Below are 17,779 nucleotides of genomic sequence, written 5' to 3' on the forward strand. Positions count from 1 at the left end.
GTATCAGCACTCCGGTGAAAGACTTGGACAGTGCTTCAGCATGTAAAATTTATTCATGTTTGGCAACATTAAATTTTAAGGAGGCATAAAATAGCAAGCATATTTAGGTTTAAGAAAACCTAAAAGCTACAGTCAAACATTTTGCTATTTAATGCTCTGTGAATGAAAGCTACATTTTTCCTCTTTTCCAGAGTTTGATTATACTACATCCATCTTTATTTATGATGAAAGCAATCTGCTTATACAGTTTAATCTTTTTCAGTTTAGGTAAAGAACTTATAGAAAAGAATCTTATTTTTTCACAGCTAGAGAATATTTGAAAGTTCAGCCTGAATTGTTACAAATCAAGATGAAAACAGTCAGGTGAAATCTAGTTGTAATGAATGTGTATGATATAGACATTTAAGGAACCAAACAAGCAAACAAAAGTGCCAGACTTGAATATTGACGTACCCATGTGGACTTTGTCTAAGAAGGCACGTTTTAGATTGTTCAGAGTTTAGAAGTTTTATGATAACTAACTATCGACAGAAACTGACAGTTGAATCAACATACTTATATAATTTGCATTTTTCCTATGCTATTATAACATAGCCACTCATTCGCAAGTGGTTTTCTATATCTTGCTGTGGTTTCTTTTTCTTCTTGATAGCTCTTCTATTTTTTCATCACTTATTTTGGGTGCTTCTGTTAGTCTTTTGTTTTCTTTAACTCATAATTTATTTTAATTTGGTTTATTGGTATTTGCTTCATTGTGCTGCTTGCCTGTTAAGTTCTGTTTCCTCCTCTAATGATCATATTAGTCGACAACCATCAGAACAAAGTACACTCAGGGGAGAGCTAACTGCTTCCTTATTTGAACTTTTATTTTTAAGGATTATGCGGAGAAGGAGAACACCATAGCGAAAGCTCTAGAAGATCTGAAGGCCAATTTTTACTGTGAACTCTGTGACAAGCAGTATTATAAGCATCAGGAGTTTGACAATCACATTAATTCATATGACCATGCTCACAAACAGGTAAGTAAGAAATGTCCAAAAAAATCTAGTATCTTTGAACTTCCGTCATAATTTAAATTGTGTAGACTATGTGAATAAGATGTTTTTATTTATTTTTCTTTGTTATACATTTATCATGATATCCTGGGATGATCTGATGACACAGCAAAAGACAGTTTTTTTTTAAAACGCCAAATGTAAAATCTGCAAAGAACAATGTTAAGAAATACCATCCAATTGTCTCTTAGTGATTGACAGCATTTTGAAAATTATGTTCTATAGGTTATGATCTAAATATCTTTACATTTATAATTTTTTAATATTTTGAACTAATGATATTTATCAAATTTACCTATAATTCTTTATATAAAGCATTTGCCTCTTTAACTGCCATAAATCAGGAAAGAAAAAGTTGGGGGATGAAAAATTATCAAGTCTATTGGATAAGTAAGTACTTTATATGTGTATAATTTAGTTGTTTTTAATATTATTTTCATTTCCCTATCAATGGTAAATCCAAGATTGGTTTTTTTCAGGATTCTGTGTGAGTGGGTTTGAACTAGTGACGATGTCAGGAGCGAAGTTGATAACACAGGTGTCTCTTTTCATACACTTTACATTCGTCAGGGCCACTTCTGTGTTGGCAGCACTCCGATTTGATACAGCAGTCTAGCAGTCTTAGTTATCATCAAGTTACGTACACTTGCCTTTTAACTATCACAAATATCATCCACGTATTGTTTTGGTTGGTATTAAGAAGAGATACATATTTAACCCACAAACTTACCGTAACCTTCCATTAATGTTGGAGTGATCTGGTATAAGTAAGAAACAAGAGGGAGAAATGATCACAGTAAGCACTTATGTACCAGTTGCATGCATTTCCTTATGCTGTGTTGCTTTCATTCTCTCATACCAACAAAACTGTGCTTAGGGAGGGCGCTGTGGGGAAAAGTCTTCATTGACATACATCACTAATTAGTGCACATTAAAAGAGCTGTCTTTGCCTTTCTTTTTCCTGGTAGTAGTTCCACTGGCACTCCAGTGAAAGGAAGGGTTTTGGTGAAATAGTGTTTATTTTCTTACTTAAAGGCATATATATGCATACACTATGGACTGATTTGAACATTAAAATCCATCAGGAAATAATATGGATTTCATTCGGCAATTCCTGGCCTTTGTTTGATAAAGTGATTCTGGAATGTTTTTCTCAATGTGGTCCATCTGAGAAAGTTGTTTCTCTGATTTTTTTCTAAGTACCTAAACATATAAGATATGTTATTACACATTTATTCCATTGTATAAACCAGGTACTTGGAAATGCATGTGTTTGTATGGGTGTTTTAAGAACACATTGCCAACTATTAATATCCTTTGTTTCACCCCATCTGTGTGGCTCAGTTGGTTGGGCATCATCCCACAAAGTGAAAGGTGACAGGTTTGATTCCTGGGCATACACCTGAGTTGTGGGTTTGGTCCTCTGTAAGGGTGCACAGGAGAGGCAACCAATGGATGTTTCTCCACATCTCTTTCTTTCTCCCTTTCCATCTCTCTAAAAATAAATAAATTAAATATTAAAAAAATTTCCTTTATTTTATTCAGCCACAGGTGCTGCAAGGTTAAACTCACTTAGATGATCACAAGGACCTTTTTCAGTTCCATTTTCTTAGTGAAATCGGGATACTGCGTACTATCCACAGATAAGCTAGAGGAATTCAGGCAGGACTTCTGTTGTTCTGTTGAAATCCAGAGGGTCACTTTCGATAAGGCCTGGGGACATCAGACCCTAGAGACAGATACACTATCTAAATCACTGTGAACTCTGCCAGATAGCAGTCTTAATTGATTAATTTAACGTGAGACTATGTCATAGTAACTGAAAATATTTAAAATCATATACTTAGCATATACACTTTGAAACTATACAAACACACATTTCTATGCATATTTGAATGCATTTGAAGAGTCAGGATACTGGAGCACCTTGGACGGGTCTCATCATGAACTTCTGGCGTGGGAGAAGTTTTCTTTTTTTTTTTTCTTTTCAGTTTTGTTCTGTATTGAATCAGGTGTACAGCTTAGTGAGTAAATAATCATATACTTTACATAGTGTTCTCCTCAATATTCCCAGTGCGCAGCCAGCCCCACACGTTGTTATTGCAATATAATTGACTATATTCCCTACGCTTTACATTACATCCTCGTGATCATTTTGTAACTACTAATTTGTGCTTCTAATGCCTTCACCTCCCTCATACAACACCCAACCCCCATCCTCTCTGGCAACCACTAGTCCAGTCTCTGCACCTCTTCATCTTTGTCTTCCCAGGGCTCCAATTGTGCATGCGCAGACAAAGGATTTGGACTGAGTGAATTTTATGGACTTTTCTGGTCCCAAAATTCAAGAATTCTGTATCATCAAATATAATATATAGTTAGGGCCTCTATGTTCATCCATAAATATTTACTTAATTCTCAATTCCATATTTTCTAAGTGCACTTTCATATAGAACTATTAGAATAGTTTCCAGTTATCATTCTGAATTCTATTCATTGATCATTCTGAATTCTGAATTGTATCTCATTCTGAATTCTAATCATACACACACACACACACACACACACACACATATATATATATAAATGATTATATACAACGAACAAGTGAACTCCCCATTAGCGGGGAGTTCAGCGTCAGGTGAAAAGAAAAGATTTCCTTCTGAACCCTTCCACTTGTTCATCTGCCCTTGAAGTACAGCCACACTGTGCCTGTCCTCTCACCCGGCTGCCTGTGACAATTCAGAGTTATTTTCACTGGAAGAGATTTGTCACACTGACGCTGTGAGAAGATAGAAAAGGGAATGATCACTTTATTTCTGTTACCCCTCAAACATTTTGATTTTTGTTTTAGAGACTTCAGTGTGGCTAAAATATCTCCCAAAAGGCACAAAAGTGACCTTCACCCAGCAAGTCAGGATTTAGCGTTTTTGGCGCGTGCTGTTTTGTTCCGTTCCAGAGGAAGTCACCATCAGGCCAGTTGATGCAATTTGCCATTTCTGCAGGAACTAGTATCACCATATAAGTGGGGCAGTTTTTCCTCAAATGTGAACGGTTCCTAATCATTGAAGTTTTTGTTCACTAACATGATAGTTGAGAAATGAATCACTTCTTAATATTTGGCTATAAATTTTCATCTGCAAGACAATATTTAAAGGTTAATAAGGAAATATTAGCTACAGATAAAACTGCATGATTTATTCCATTTCAAACATCTTCACTGAGATTTTTCTTGTGATATGCCATTCAGTCTAATTGTATTCTTATTATTTTTATTGTAAACACATCATGATTTGTTTAACTATTCTTTTGTTATTAGACTTTAAAGCACTCTTTTTTTCTCATAAATAAAAAGACAGTGGACATTGGTTTGGGTATGCTTATCACAGATCTTTATGAATGAAAATCCTAGCTCAAAGAGCATGAACTTTTATAGTTTTTGATAACAAAACTCCAAATGCAGACAAGCTTAAACTGTTTCTTATAGGTGATATGCTATTTTGAAAATAACTTTAGGATCCAAACAAGGGAAGAACACAGTTTTCTCATACAGAGCCTCCCTGATTCCCCAAAATGTGACTACTGCAAAAGAAGGGAACATACCTGTCTAGGTAATTACAGAACCGCGTTGCATGGACATTTCAATTCAAAGCCATGATTTCATAGAATTAAGCTGAAGGTTTTGTCCTCTTTGAATTTGTTACATTGATGGCTGTCTACAGAGTCAATCAATCTTTAGGAAAGTAGCAACTACCACAACTTTAAATAGAGGTCTGTACTCTATGTTACTTAATTATGCCAAAAATCATTTAAAGAACAGACTGCAGTGCAGAAATCCACCTAACATGTAAATTATGCACTATAGGCCAATAAGAAATTTTCTTTACACCTTTGTATTTGTCACCACCAAAATTTTCATTTCTTTAAATCAACAGAACAGTCACTGTAAGGAAACCATTTTGAGCTCGACTGGTATATCTTTACTTATATTGTAGTGATTATTTATTTACTCGCCACAGTGCAGGGTGGGGCAAAAGTAGGTTTACAGTTGTTCACATGAAAAATAATATAATAATTGATCAATGATATTAGGAAAATAAGCTGTTTCACATACTCCCAACTGTAAACCTGCTTTAGCCCCACCCTGAATATTCTTCCTGCATGTCACAAAATGACTTGGCTAGTGGCATCACTAAAATTGTATCACTGTATTTTACTATTTTATTTTATTAGAGTATATTAATGATAACAGTATATTGAGATACTATGTCTATTTTGGGAAGTAGTCTATAGATTTTTTTATATGCTTTCTATTATATAAATTGAGTTATACTTTTTGTTCCTAAAAATAAAATGAGACATTCTGGGAATTGCTCTTAACAAAATCAAATTTTTAAGAAGAAAATTGGTAGAGAAAAAAATTAATGTCTAAGGTTAACATAATGTGGAAATTGGGAGCAGCACTTAGCTTTGAGCATCCCGAACATCCAATTTTTAATCTCCTGATCAGATCAAGAGCCAAACATTAAATTATCTGTACAGAGGATTGTCTCAAAATACATTTCAAGATTCTCCTGGCTTCTATAACAATTAAGACATCAGTAGTTTGGTTTTCTGTGGTAGGAGTACACATGATGTAAAACCAATAAACTTTAATTCCAGCTGAATATTAGAATTCTCAGGAAAGCTTTAAAGAATAGTAACCTCAAAGTCTGGTGTAAGCCCATGGCATATATCTCTGTTTGAATTTTCAGATGATTACAATATGAGGCCAGGGTTGGAAGGAGAGTGGAGATACCAAGAGTCAGGAGATTGCTATTTAAGTTGTCATTTGATGACATATGCATGCTTCTACATGGCAAAAGTGTATCTCTTCTTATCCCAGAAAAAAATTTAAAGAACTATTAGAAAGTGGACGGAGAAAGGAGTAAAGACAATAGGGAAGCAGTTACACATACATATCCTAATTCATCTTCTCCAGGCAATGGTCCAGATGGGAGGAGATGTCTTAGAAATATATGGTGAAAGTGGGGACCCTGGAAAGAGAGTGCCTTTTGGGCTGCCTGCTCCATATCAATATGAAACTCATCCAATATCAAATAGACTTGGCATCAAAACACTCGCTGGTATGGTTCAGTTGGTTGGAATGGCCTCCCAGAGGCCAGTTTTCATTCTGGGATAGGGGATATACCCAGGTTGCAGGTTCAATCCCTGGTCAGGGTGCATAGGAGAAGGCAGCCAATCAATGTTCCTCTCTCACATCAATTTTTCTCTCTCTCCCTTCCTCTCTCTCTAAAAGCAGTGGGGGGAAATGTTCTTAAGAGAGAAGAAAAAAATAAGTAAATTTGGCATAAGAATGTGTTTAAGCAACAAGCTGTGCTGTTTGGTCTTCCTAGGAGCTCTGTTTAAATATACAATGGATAGTGTCCAGAATTTTTGGCAACTGATCTGAGAGCTGTTTTCCTGCCATGGAGAGAGAAGAGATATGCAAGTAAATTATCTGAGCCAATGAACAAAATGGAAGGATGAGTAGATTCAGAGATGTCTATCTTGCCAGTGAGAACTAATATGCAGTTAAATTTAAGTCAGCAGAAGAGGGGTACCAAATCCTCCTGGTCAAAACGAGAACAGACAATAGAATACCTACACCAAGTATTGACTTCAGAAATAGAGGCAGCAATATTGCCTGTCATTAGAGAAATCACCTACTACGTACAAAGAGTATATGGATCGTGGCTGCCAAATGCTCATGTAAGTCTTCCCCTGTTCCCCTAAACTCCCAGCACATAAGAAGGCTTAGTGGGAAATAAGGCAAATAATAGGAAATTGGAGATACTTAGTGGTTATTTCAGAAAATGTATTACCAGTAAATTGCTGATTTAGATATGGATTGTAATACTGTTCATTTTCTACTATCCAGTGGGGAATGTCTCAAGAAATACAAAGGTAAATTTATTTAGAAAACAAAGAAGCAAACATGTCTTTTTACCTCTGTGATGTAAAGTGTACAAAATTTTCACCCGACTACAAATTTTACCAATGGCCGTTTGACTGTTAATTATACAAATAGCTTTCTTTTTATTTTGGAAGCTCTGACAATGAACGAGCCCAACCAAATTTTTAGGATATTCTAAATTGTATCAAATTTGATAATAAATCAATAAAAAATGAACAGTCTATGGAATGGTTCACTTATCATGTTTGCCTGGCTACTTTAATATTTAGCTATGCTGAAGTACAAGTAAACTTATACATATAGAAGTTACCATCAAGTATCTTAAAAATAACTTATTTTTAATGATCTAGATGATTTGTAAAGGGATAAACTATATTTATCCAAACAGATATAATGTTTCCTGGAATATTAAAAATAGAGAACAAGGTAATGAAAGCAGAACATTTATAGGTACATAGATATTTATGCGCCTATGGCCATATATATATATATGAATATGAATATACATATTCATTTACAGTCTTCCTTTATCTGGGAATACAAATATTTGAAGTCTTGGCAATTCATGGTTGTAAGGGCTATAAGTGATTCTGATCTCCATGAACAGCTATGTTAAGGAGAATTCTGTCAATCTTTAACTCACCTCATTTATGTGAGATTGGCTTCTTTATTATGATCACACTCTCTGATAGTAGAACATGGTGATATTTAAAACCCCATCTCTAAGAAACACTTCCTTTTTAAATATACATGTCCTTTCTTTTTCACTGCATCTTTGGATCATCTGCATTTTTTTTCAAATTATGTAAAGTATGACACTCTAAAAAAATATGGACTTTGCATAAGCATAAGATTGGCAAACACAAGCCATTGTGTAACCTGGTGTCATCAGATGTTCATATACTGAAATTCTGTTGGGAGGCCATTTCAACCAACTGAACCATACCAGTCTGGGTTCTGTGATTATTATTCTGTGGCCACACAACTGCGGAGACACCGTGCATGTTGTCATAATATTGTTATGTAGATCACAGGATGACTCTAATAGTAACGTATATTCTCAGACAGGCTTAAATACACTTAAAATAATGTGGGCTATTCAAAATTGTATCAAATATTCCTAGCAATTTTCAAATGACCATGCCTTGCAAGTAAAACTCCCTCTTTTTATATTTCATAAGGTAGAATTCTAGCTTTTTTTGCCATTTTGCCTTAAGCACTTAATAAACACAATTTTCTACCAACACACAAGGCCAATCATTGAGTATTTTAACATTTTCTATTTCCCAACCTTCCTCTTAATAATTTTAGTATTGTCTAATCTACTTGAAGATAAAATTTTTATGATGGTATTCTGTTCATAGTGATAGAGATTAATATTTTTCTCAACCCTTTCCTGTTTGTGCTGCTTGAGTCATAATGGCTTTGTCTTGTTTGGGGGGAATGTAATGAATTTTTTCCTACCTTGCAAAAAATTTTCTAAGGAAAATTTTAAAATAGTTGATGCTATGTGAAGATAATTTTGCCTGGCTGGTGTAGCTTAGTGGATTGAACACAGGCCTGCAAATCAGAGGGTGGCTGGTTCAATTCCCAGTCTAGGGCACATGTCTAGGTTTCAGGCCAGGTCCCCAGTGGGGAGCACATGAGAGGCAACCACACGTTGATGTTTTTATCCCTCTCTTTCTCCTTCTCTCCCCCTCTCTCTAAAAATAAATAAAATATTTTTAAAAAGATAATTCTGCATAGCATATACCTTGGCATACACGCAGATGCAATTATTTAACATTAAGTTTTGACAATTAGTACATAAAAGAAATGATAAAATTTGTTCTAAAAAGCAAAGTAGAATTTTCAACAGAACTATCCATAAATTCACCCCAACCTCCATCCTGTGTTCTAAATCTCATCCCCATCTTCTGCCCAGTTATTGAAACTCAAGGGCATAAGAAAGGTTACCACGCGTCTATGGTAAAATTTGTTCAGAGCCTGTTTTCTGTCATGACCCTGGCTTCACCAAAGCAACATGCCCTTCCAAACCCTTTACTCCGCCGGGTTTTCTGACTTCTGTATGTTGGCATGTACTTTGAACATAAGCACCTAATTTCAAACTGAGTTAAATAAGCTCTCAGGAGTTTAACTTAAACCTGTACTGTGCTGCTTTAAACACTGACGAGGGCTGTGTCGGAATCACAGTCCAGAGCTCGTTAGCGCTAAACGCTGCCTGAGGAAACCAACGTGTCAGGCACCGAGGATTATTTTTCTTGATGCTTTTGTTTATTTGTTTTTATTGGATGACTATGAGAAGAAGAGAAAATGGTTAAAGAAAGAAAATATGTGGAGGAAAGAGAGCATCTGTCTTTAGCTCTTCCTGATAAATCTAATTGCTTTTATATAATTCTTTGTGTCCCAAAGCTAAAATGTAAAGCTACTTACATTAACATTGCTTGTTATCCCTTTTGACTTTTATTTCATTTACAAAAAATACATACACATATATACATAACTATTTTGAGATCTGAGAAAAGAATTCCCAAGTTGGTTTACCTAAAAACAAAGTGATTTTTTTCAAACTTTCTTCATGTGTGCTTATTTTTAGAGAGATGCAGTGTATACTCTATACCATTCACTACAATATTATCAATATTATTTTGAAATTTTAAGTGATTTTTTAATCATTTTAACGGAATCACAATATTCCATCTACTACTTTTTATCTTAAACATTCACTACTGTTACATTTATTTTTTCAATATATGAAATTCTGACACTTTAATTACCCTTATACTAGCTTCAGATTCTCAATTTTTATCTCTGCAAGATTTCCAAGGTGAAAATGAAATATAGAAATGATGTGAACATTTCTTGACTTTATAAATATCTAGCAAACTAAATGGAGACCTAACTCACTCATTTCATAGAAATAATTTTTAAAATGGTTACATAAGTCAAAATTTCCTAAACAAATAGTTTTATTTTATCATAGTTAAGGAAATTTTTTCAAGAAGATACAATTCAATTGATATAAAATTAAATTACTAAAATATTTAATATTTGATATAAATTTAATATTATATATTTGTATACATGTATTGTGTATTACAGATATGTGTGCTACCGTATTTTATATTGAAGTATTGATATAGATATATATCAATGTATACTAAAGGCACATATACACAAATATGTATGTCTCTGGGAACGTCTTTGATTTTTAGTGTTCTTATGCAATTGCATACTAAGTAAATATATAGCACCCAACAGGCACATAACACACATAAAAAACATTCAATTAAAAACTGCAGGAAAATTAATATATTAATCTAAAAAAGTATTCTTTATGTAGATTTTCCTCTGTAGGAAACTGGTGTGCTTTGGTGCAGTATTCCCTCATCTTTACTTCTGCTCAATTTTACTTTACTGTATTTGTAGCATTTTGGAAAATGCTGCCTATGTACTCCATCAGGAATAACTGCTTTTAATTGTAGTATAAACATAGATTTGATAGAGAAATGGTTGGTATCTCTTTATTAATAGTTCCCAAGGCAACTAAAGGTAAAGTTTGAAGCACAGGCATATTTTCCAACCAGTGAAGCATGATTCATGCCACCAAGTTGGCTAACAAAATCCTCTACATAACATTAAAAACTGCTTTTCTCAGCGGATTAGCATATTTTTAAATATAAGGTCATTACGTTGTCTTACATCAACAAGGATGTGCTAAAAGATTACATACGTCTTACAAATAGGGAGATATGCTAGACACAAACCCAACTTTATGTGTACCCTAAATGTTCTTGAGGGTTACAGAAGCTTTTTGCCCTTGAGTTCATGAGAATGAGCACACTTACATCAGGGTTCTGGGCTGCCATGTGCCTTCTCTGTGCTTCATGTCAGTCCTATCTCATTGGCTTTCTATAATCCAGGTCTCTTCAAAAACTTGGATAAACTTCTGTCTTATTTTCTTGCTTCATAACAGTTACTATTTTTATTTTTCTCAATTAAATTTTGCCATCTTGTTGAATCACTGGAAAGAAAGGGAAAGGAGACATTTAATGCATCAACTCATTTGATGTTTTTCAACTCATTTGAAATTGCTGGTTTTCTACTAAAAACTTCATAAAATAATATATTGGAAGGGTACTGCTTCATATTTGTTTAATTATAGACTAGAATCTAAGTAATTTAGCACAATGTTTAGCTTTCTGTCCTTAAGAGTAATGCATTTCCTTTTTATTATAAGTTTTGCTTTTTTCTTATGGTAGGTAAAATTCTAATATGGCCCTCATAATTCCTGGCCCCTGTACACATAACTTTTCCCAGCGATTCATTTAGGCATTAATCTGTTCAATGAAGTGACTTGCAGATGCAATTAAGATCCTAAATTAAGCTACTTTAACATTATTTCATTGGGCTTAACTCAATTTCATAAACTCCTTAAAAATAGTCTTCTCTGGCTTGTATAAGAAGTCAGAAATGTGAAAAATGAGAGATATTTAACATATGAGAAATTCTCAGTTGCTGACGGTGAAGAAGGTGGAGTTACCTGAAAAGGAATGCAGCAGTCTCTGGTAGCGAAGAGAGCTCTCTATCTAAGAGCCAAAAATGAATCTCAGTCCTACAACAACAAGGAACTGAATTTAGCCAATTAATAAGAACTAACTTGGAAGCAGATTTTTCCCTAGAGCCTTCAGATGAAATTTCAGTCTGACTGACACCTTGATTTCAGCTTTGTTCACTCTGAGAAAGAACACAGCCATTTTCTGCTGACTTTTGACCTAAGGACGTGACTCTTAATGATACGCTATTTTGTTTTATTTTTTTACAGTGTGCAATGTGAGAACATTTTTAAATTTTAATTATTGTTCAAGTACAGTTTTCTGCCTCTTACCACCATCCCAGCTCACTCCCCCAGCCTTTCCCACCTCCCTCTTGTTTTCATGACCCCCTTGTTATTGTCCATGTGTCCTTTATACTTGTTCCTGTAAACCCTTCTCCTTTCCCCCTGAAATTCCCTCCCCTCTCCCCTCTGGTCACTGTCAGCCTGTTCTCTATCTCAGTGTCTTCAGTTATATTTTGCTTGTTTGTTTTGTTGATTAGATTCCTGTTGAAGGTGAAATCATATGGTATTTGCCTTTCATCGCCTGGCTTATTTCACTTAGCATAATGCTTTCCGGTTCCATCCATGCTATGGCAAATGGTAGGAGCTCCTTCTTTCTTTCTGCTGCATAGAATTTCATTGTGTAGCCCTGGCTGGTGTAGCTCAGTGGATTGAGCGTGGGCCTGTGAAGCAAAGGGTCCCTGGTTCTATTCCCAGTCAGGGCACATGCCTGGGTTGCAGACCAGGTCCCCAGCAGGGGACACATGAGAGGCAACCACGCATTGATGTTTCTCTCCCACTCTTTCTCCTTCCCGTCCCCCTCTCTAAAAATAAATAAATATTTTTTTAAAAAGAATTTCATTGTGTAAATGTACCAAATAGTTTTTGGATCCATTCATTTACTGATGGGCACATAGGTTGCTTCCAGCACTTGACTATTGTAAATTGTGCTGCTATGAACTTTGGGGTGCATAGGTTCTTTTGAATTGGTGTTTCAGGGTTCTTAGGATATAATCCTAGCAGTGGAATTGCTGGGTCAAAAGGCAGATCCACTTTTAGTTTTCTGAGAAAATTCCATACTGTTTTCCGTAGTGGTTGTACCAGTCTGCAATCCCACCAACAATGAACTAGGGTCCCCTTTTCTCCACAACCTCTCCATCACTTGTTTGTTGCTTTGTTTATGATGGCCACTCTGACCAGTGTAAAGTGGTATCTCATTGTGGTTTTAATTTGCATCTCTCTGATAGCTAGTGATCCTCAGCATCTTTTCATGTCTCTGGATCCTCTCTCTGTATGTCCTCCTTGGAGAAATCTCTGTTCAAGTACAAGGCCATTGAAATCAAAACAGCCTGGTACTGGCATAAAAGCAGGCACATAGACCAATGGAACAGACTAGAGAGCCCAGAAATAAACCTAAGTCTCTAAAGTCAATCAGTATTCGACAACGGGGGCAGCAACAAAAACTGGAGTACAAATAGCCTCTTCAGCAAGTGGTGTTGGGAGAACTAGACCACTACATGCAAAAAAAATGAAACTCGAGCACAACTTACACCATACACAAAAATAAATTCAAGGTGGATAAAAGACTTAAATATAAGCTGTGACACCATTAAAGTCCATTACAGGAGAATATAGGCAGGAAAATCTCAGATATTTCACACAGCAACATTTTTACTGATATGTCCCCTAGAGGAAGGGACATAAATGAAAGAATAAACAAATGGGATCTCATGAAATTAAAAAGTTTCTGCACCACTAAAAAAAAAATAGTATTAAAATAGAAAGAGAACCAACTGTATGCGAAAATATATTTGCAAATGATACCTCAGACAAGGGTTTAATCTCCAAAATATGTAAAGAACTCACATGACTCCACTCTAAGGAGACAAGCAACCCAATTAAAAATGTGTGTCATTTTAACCCATTTAAGTTCACAATGATTTTTAGGCACAAATGAAAAACTGATACATTCTCTCATCTTTCTACATTTGTTATTTTAAACTCTAAATGTTTCTTCTACATCCTCATGTCATTTGTTTCTGGCTTGAACTACCTGTGATGCCCTTTATTCTAAGTCTTAAAGGTTTATTTTTTTCATTGTTCTGTTTTTGACAATTACCCAAAGGTTATTTGAGATTATTCATAAATCCCTTCTAGGAAATATGCACTTTGCATTCCACATACAACATATTTTATTCTGTCAAATTTTATGTTGCTGAGATTAAGAGACATTTTTATCCATCTCTTTGCTTCCATAGAAACTTCAATAATGTCTTATATCCAGGAAATAAACAAATCATATATTTAATTAAATTGTGACACCACAGAGACAAACACAGTAATGAGTTAAACATACTCCCTCAAATGAAAAAAAATTTAGTAGAAAATACCACATTGTTGACTCTAAAATAAAGGAATACTGATAGAGGTTTATTTCATCTTGCAGATTCAAATCTCCAAAGGTTTCATCATCTAGACAACAAAAATAGCAAGAGTTACGTCATATAATTATACAACATTCTGCAATTTGAGAAGCATTAGACTATTTGTTGTTTTGATGTTCAAAAATATCTAAACTATAGGAAAATGACATTTTATTGCTTCTTGGCCTTTTGGCTAAGATCAAGTGTAGGAGAGTGGCATTTAATAGATGAAGACCCAAGTTCTTTATAATCTGACTTATAAAATCATACGGATAATTGTTAATGAATCTTCGACTCTTGATCAATGATCAGTTTTGTGAAGTTAATCTTTTCCCAAAACATCCTGCATTTGCCTGTTATGGTGTGTTTCTTCTAGAAAATGCTTATGTCTTAGTTTCCTATGGCAGCTGCAACAAGTTACTGTAAATTTAAAGGCTCAAAACAACGCAACTTAGCTAACAGTGTCAGAAGTCCTCAAATTAAAGTGTCAGCAGGGCTGTGTTTCTTCTGGAGATTCCAGAGCAAAATCCATTTTCTTATTTTTTCTTTTTCTTTAAAGATTTTCTTACTTTTTCCAACTTTAAGAGGCAACTTTCATCCCTTGGGTCATAACCCTTCTGTCTTCAAAGCCAATAGCAGCAGCAGCTTAGCATATTTAAATCAATCTGTCTATCTTTCTTTCTCAATTAGTCCTTTTTAGTATTTCATTTGTAGACAATGTATTGCTCTATCAGAAATAAGTTGGTTTTCAACAAAAGCAATGATAAAGTAATACTGCCTCAACCTCAGGTGGTTGCATTAAGAAAATATAACAAAATACCAAATCAAATTAAGGAAACAAATTAGTTATTTTTTAATTAGCTGTTGAGAGTATTTTTATAACAATTTATATAAAATAGGCAAAAGAAAATACTTGTTATGTGCATTATATATATATTTAAATTTCTTAAAACATACATGTGTAGATCATTGATGCAGAATGAATACAAATATGTGAATCAAGCTGAAAATTGATACAAATAAAATATAGTATTGATTTTCTAAAATATAAGCTATAAAGTCCATTATAAACTGTCTTCAAACTTCAGAAATGCACTGATATTTGTATGTTACCCAAATGAAATGTCCTAATGTTTATTGAAAAGACATTTGCTCAAATATTGAACAAGTCTTATTCAAAAATGCTTCTGATATTTATTTTTATACAATTATGGCACTTGATTAGTATATTTGAAAAAGAGTGTTTATCTAGGTTTGCAAGATAAAGTAGCCTTTGGAACAATGAGCACAATCTCAGATGACATCTGTATACTATTTATAGAATTCTACTTTTTAACTTTAGGGTTAAGATAAGGAAGAGAAAAATATTTACTGAGTGGTAAGAATCATATATGCTTTTACATAGGTGTTTTATTCTCCATTATACAAATGGGGAAAGGAAAACAATAGCAAATCATGAGGCCAAATTCCACTTCTTGAAATATCCCCAAATTTATAATTTCTCCACTATAAATACCACCTCTTTATAGATTCAAAAATAGTGACATAAATGTATAGGGAGAACTAATGTTAAAAATATATTAAAATAGACATTGGACAATTCCTTCATATACCTTCAATTCCAATTTCATTGGAATGTGACAGTAATGTGTTTAACTAAAAAATGAAATCCAGCCTCCTACGGAGATCTCATACTTTTAAAGAAGTGGTAGTGCATAACGTTCCTTATTTCTGGATATTAATTTTGTATCCTGTTACTTTGCTGAATTACTTTATCAGTTGTAGTAATTTCTTGGTGGAATCTTCAGGGTTCTCATGTCATTTGCAAATAAAGACAGTATTTCTTCTTCCTTTCCAATTTGGATGCTTTTTATTTCTTCTTGTCTGATTGCTGTGGCTAGTACTTCCTGTACTATGTTGAATAAGAGAGGTGGAAGAGGATATCCCTGTCTTGCTCTCTATCTTAAGGGGAACACTTGCAGTTTTTGCCCATTGAGCATCATACTGGCAGTAGGTTTGTCATATATGGCCTTTATATTGTGTTTAGGTATGTTCCCTCTATTCCCACTTTGCTGAGAGTTTTGATCATAAATGGGTGCTGGATTTTGTCAAAAGCTTATCCTTCATTTTATGAGGTGAATCATATTTATTGATCCGTAACACTTTTATAATCAGTTAATATTCTAGAGAGAAAACAAGCACATATAATGGGCTAAAGATAGTTTAATCAGTAAGTGGTGTTGGGAAAATTAGACATATACATGCGGAAAAATGAAACTATACCACCTTCTTATACCACACACAAGAATAACTTCAAAACGGGTCAAAGACTTACATGTTAGATCCAAAACCATAAAAATCTTAGAACAAAACAGAGGCAGCAAAATCTGGAACATTGCCCATAGAAATTTTTTGGATATATCTCCTCAGACAAGGGAAACAAAAGAAAAAAATAAACAAATGGGACTATATCAAACTAAAGTGTTTTTGTGCAACAAAGGAAACCATCAACAAAATAAAAAGACAACCCACAGAATTCAAGAACATATTCATCAATACACTGAACATATTCACCAACACCAAAAAAACCCAAACAGCCCAATTAAAAAATGGGCAAAGGACCTAAACAGACAATTCTCTAAAGAAGACCCACAGATGGCTAATAGACATATGAAAAGATGCTCAATGTCATTAATTATCAGAGAAATGCAAATTAGAACCCCAATGAGATATCATCTCACACCTGTCAGAATGGCTGTCATCAATAAATCAACAAACAACAGGTGCTGTTGGGGGTGTGGAGAAAGGGGAACCCTCTTGTACTATTGGTGGGAATGTACCTTGGTGCAGCCACTGTGGAAGGCAGTATGGAGATATCACAAAATATTAAAATTGGATCTGTCTTTTGACTCAATAATATAACTTCTTGGAATCTATCCAAAGGAACCCAAAACACTAATTCAAAAGAACATAAGCACACTTTTTGTTCATTGCGTTATTTACAATCACCAAGATATGGAAGCAGCCCAAGTGTCCATGAGTAGATGAGTGGATAAAACAACTATGAGATATTTACACGATGACATTCTACTTAGCCATAAAAAGGAAGAAAAATTTACCCTTTGCAACAGCATGGATAGACCTGGAGAGTATTACCCTAAGTGAAATAAGCCAGTCAGGGAAAGAAAAATACCACATTGTGACAGACCCCCGCCAGCAGAGTACACCTGTTGTGACTGAAGACTCACACAGGATACAGCAATCCTGGGGAGAAAAAGGGGACAGCATGGCTACTCTCTCAAGGGAAGAGTGCTTCTGTGTGTCCCAGCCACTCCCTTAAGAGGAGAGCGCCTGGACCCTTGCCCAGACAGGCTTGTATTGCTTTTCTCGGGTCTTACATCAAAGAAGAATTTATTATATATTACATAGAATATTATTGTCTACATTTTAGGTATAATCAAGGAAATAAAAATAACATGCAGGGGGGAATGGCGGCAAGCTGATTAGCTCTGTCGTTGGGAGAACTTATATAGGCTCTGGAAATTACCTTGAAGATAGACAATACACATTTGTTGTTTCAGATCAGGGTGATGGAGTTTTAGCAAGAGCAAGCCATAACAGTCTGTATGCATTTTCTAGGCCTGATTCCCAAAGGAAAACTCGGTTGGAAGGTCTGGCTCCTGCCCACTACTTTGCTTCTGTAGATTTTCCATACAGAGCTGAGTCACATTTGCCAGACTAAAACAAA

The 17,779-nt window shown here is 34.8% G+C and overlaps 1 protein-coding gene and 1 pseudogene across 1 annotated transcript in view; both read left to right on the forward strand.

The window, feature by feature from the left end:
- Window positions 1-17,779, forward strand: part of ZNF804A (zinc finger protein 804A) — a 274,940-nt gene that overhangs the window by 235,374 nt on the left and 21,787 nt on the right. The window contains exon 2 of the mRNA XM_037152018.2: window positions 876-1,019. Coding sequence (XP_037007913.2) covers window positions 876-1,019 — 144 coding nt within the window. The remainder of the gene's footprint in view (window positions 1-875; window positions 1,020-17,779) is intronic.
- LOC119054171 (uncharacterized) lies at window positions 14,205-14,378 on the forward strand (annotated as a pseudogene).

This window comes from Artibeus jamaicensis, unplaced genomic scaffold (assembly GCF_021234435.1).
Source record: "Artibeus jamaicensis isolate MK-2021 breed Jamaican fruit bat unplaced genomic scaffold, CSHL_Jam_final contig_391, whole genome shotgun sequence".
Lineage (NCBI taxonomy): Eukaryota > Metazoa > Chordata > Mammalia > Chiroptera > Phyllostomidae > Artibeus > Artibeus jamaicensis.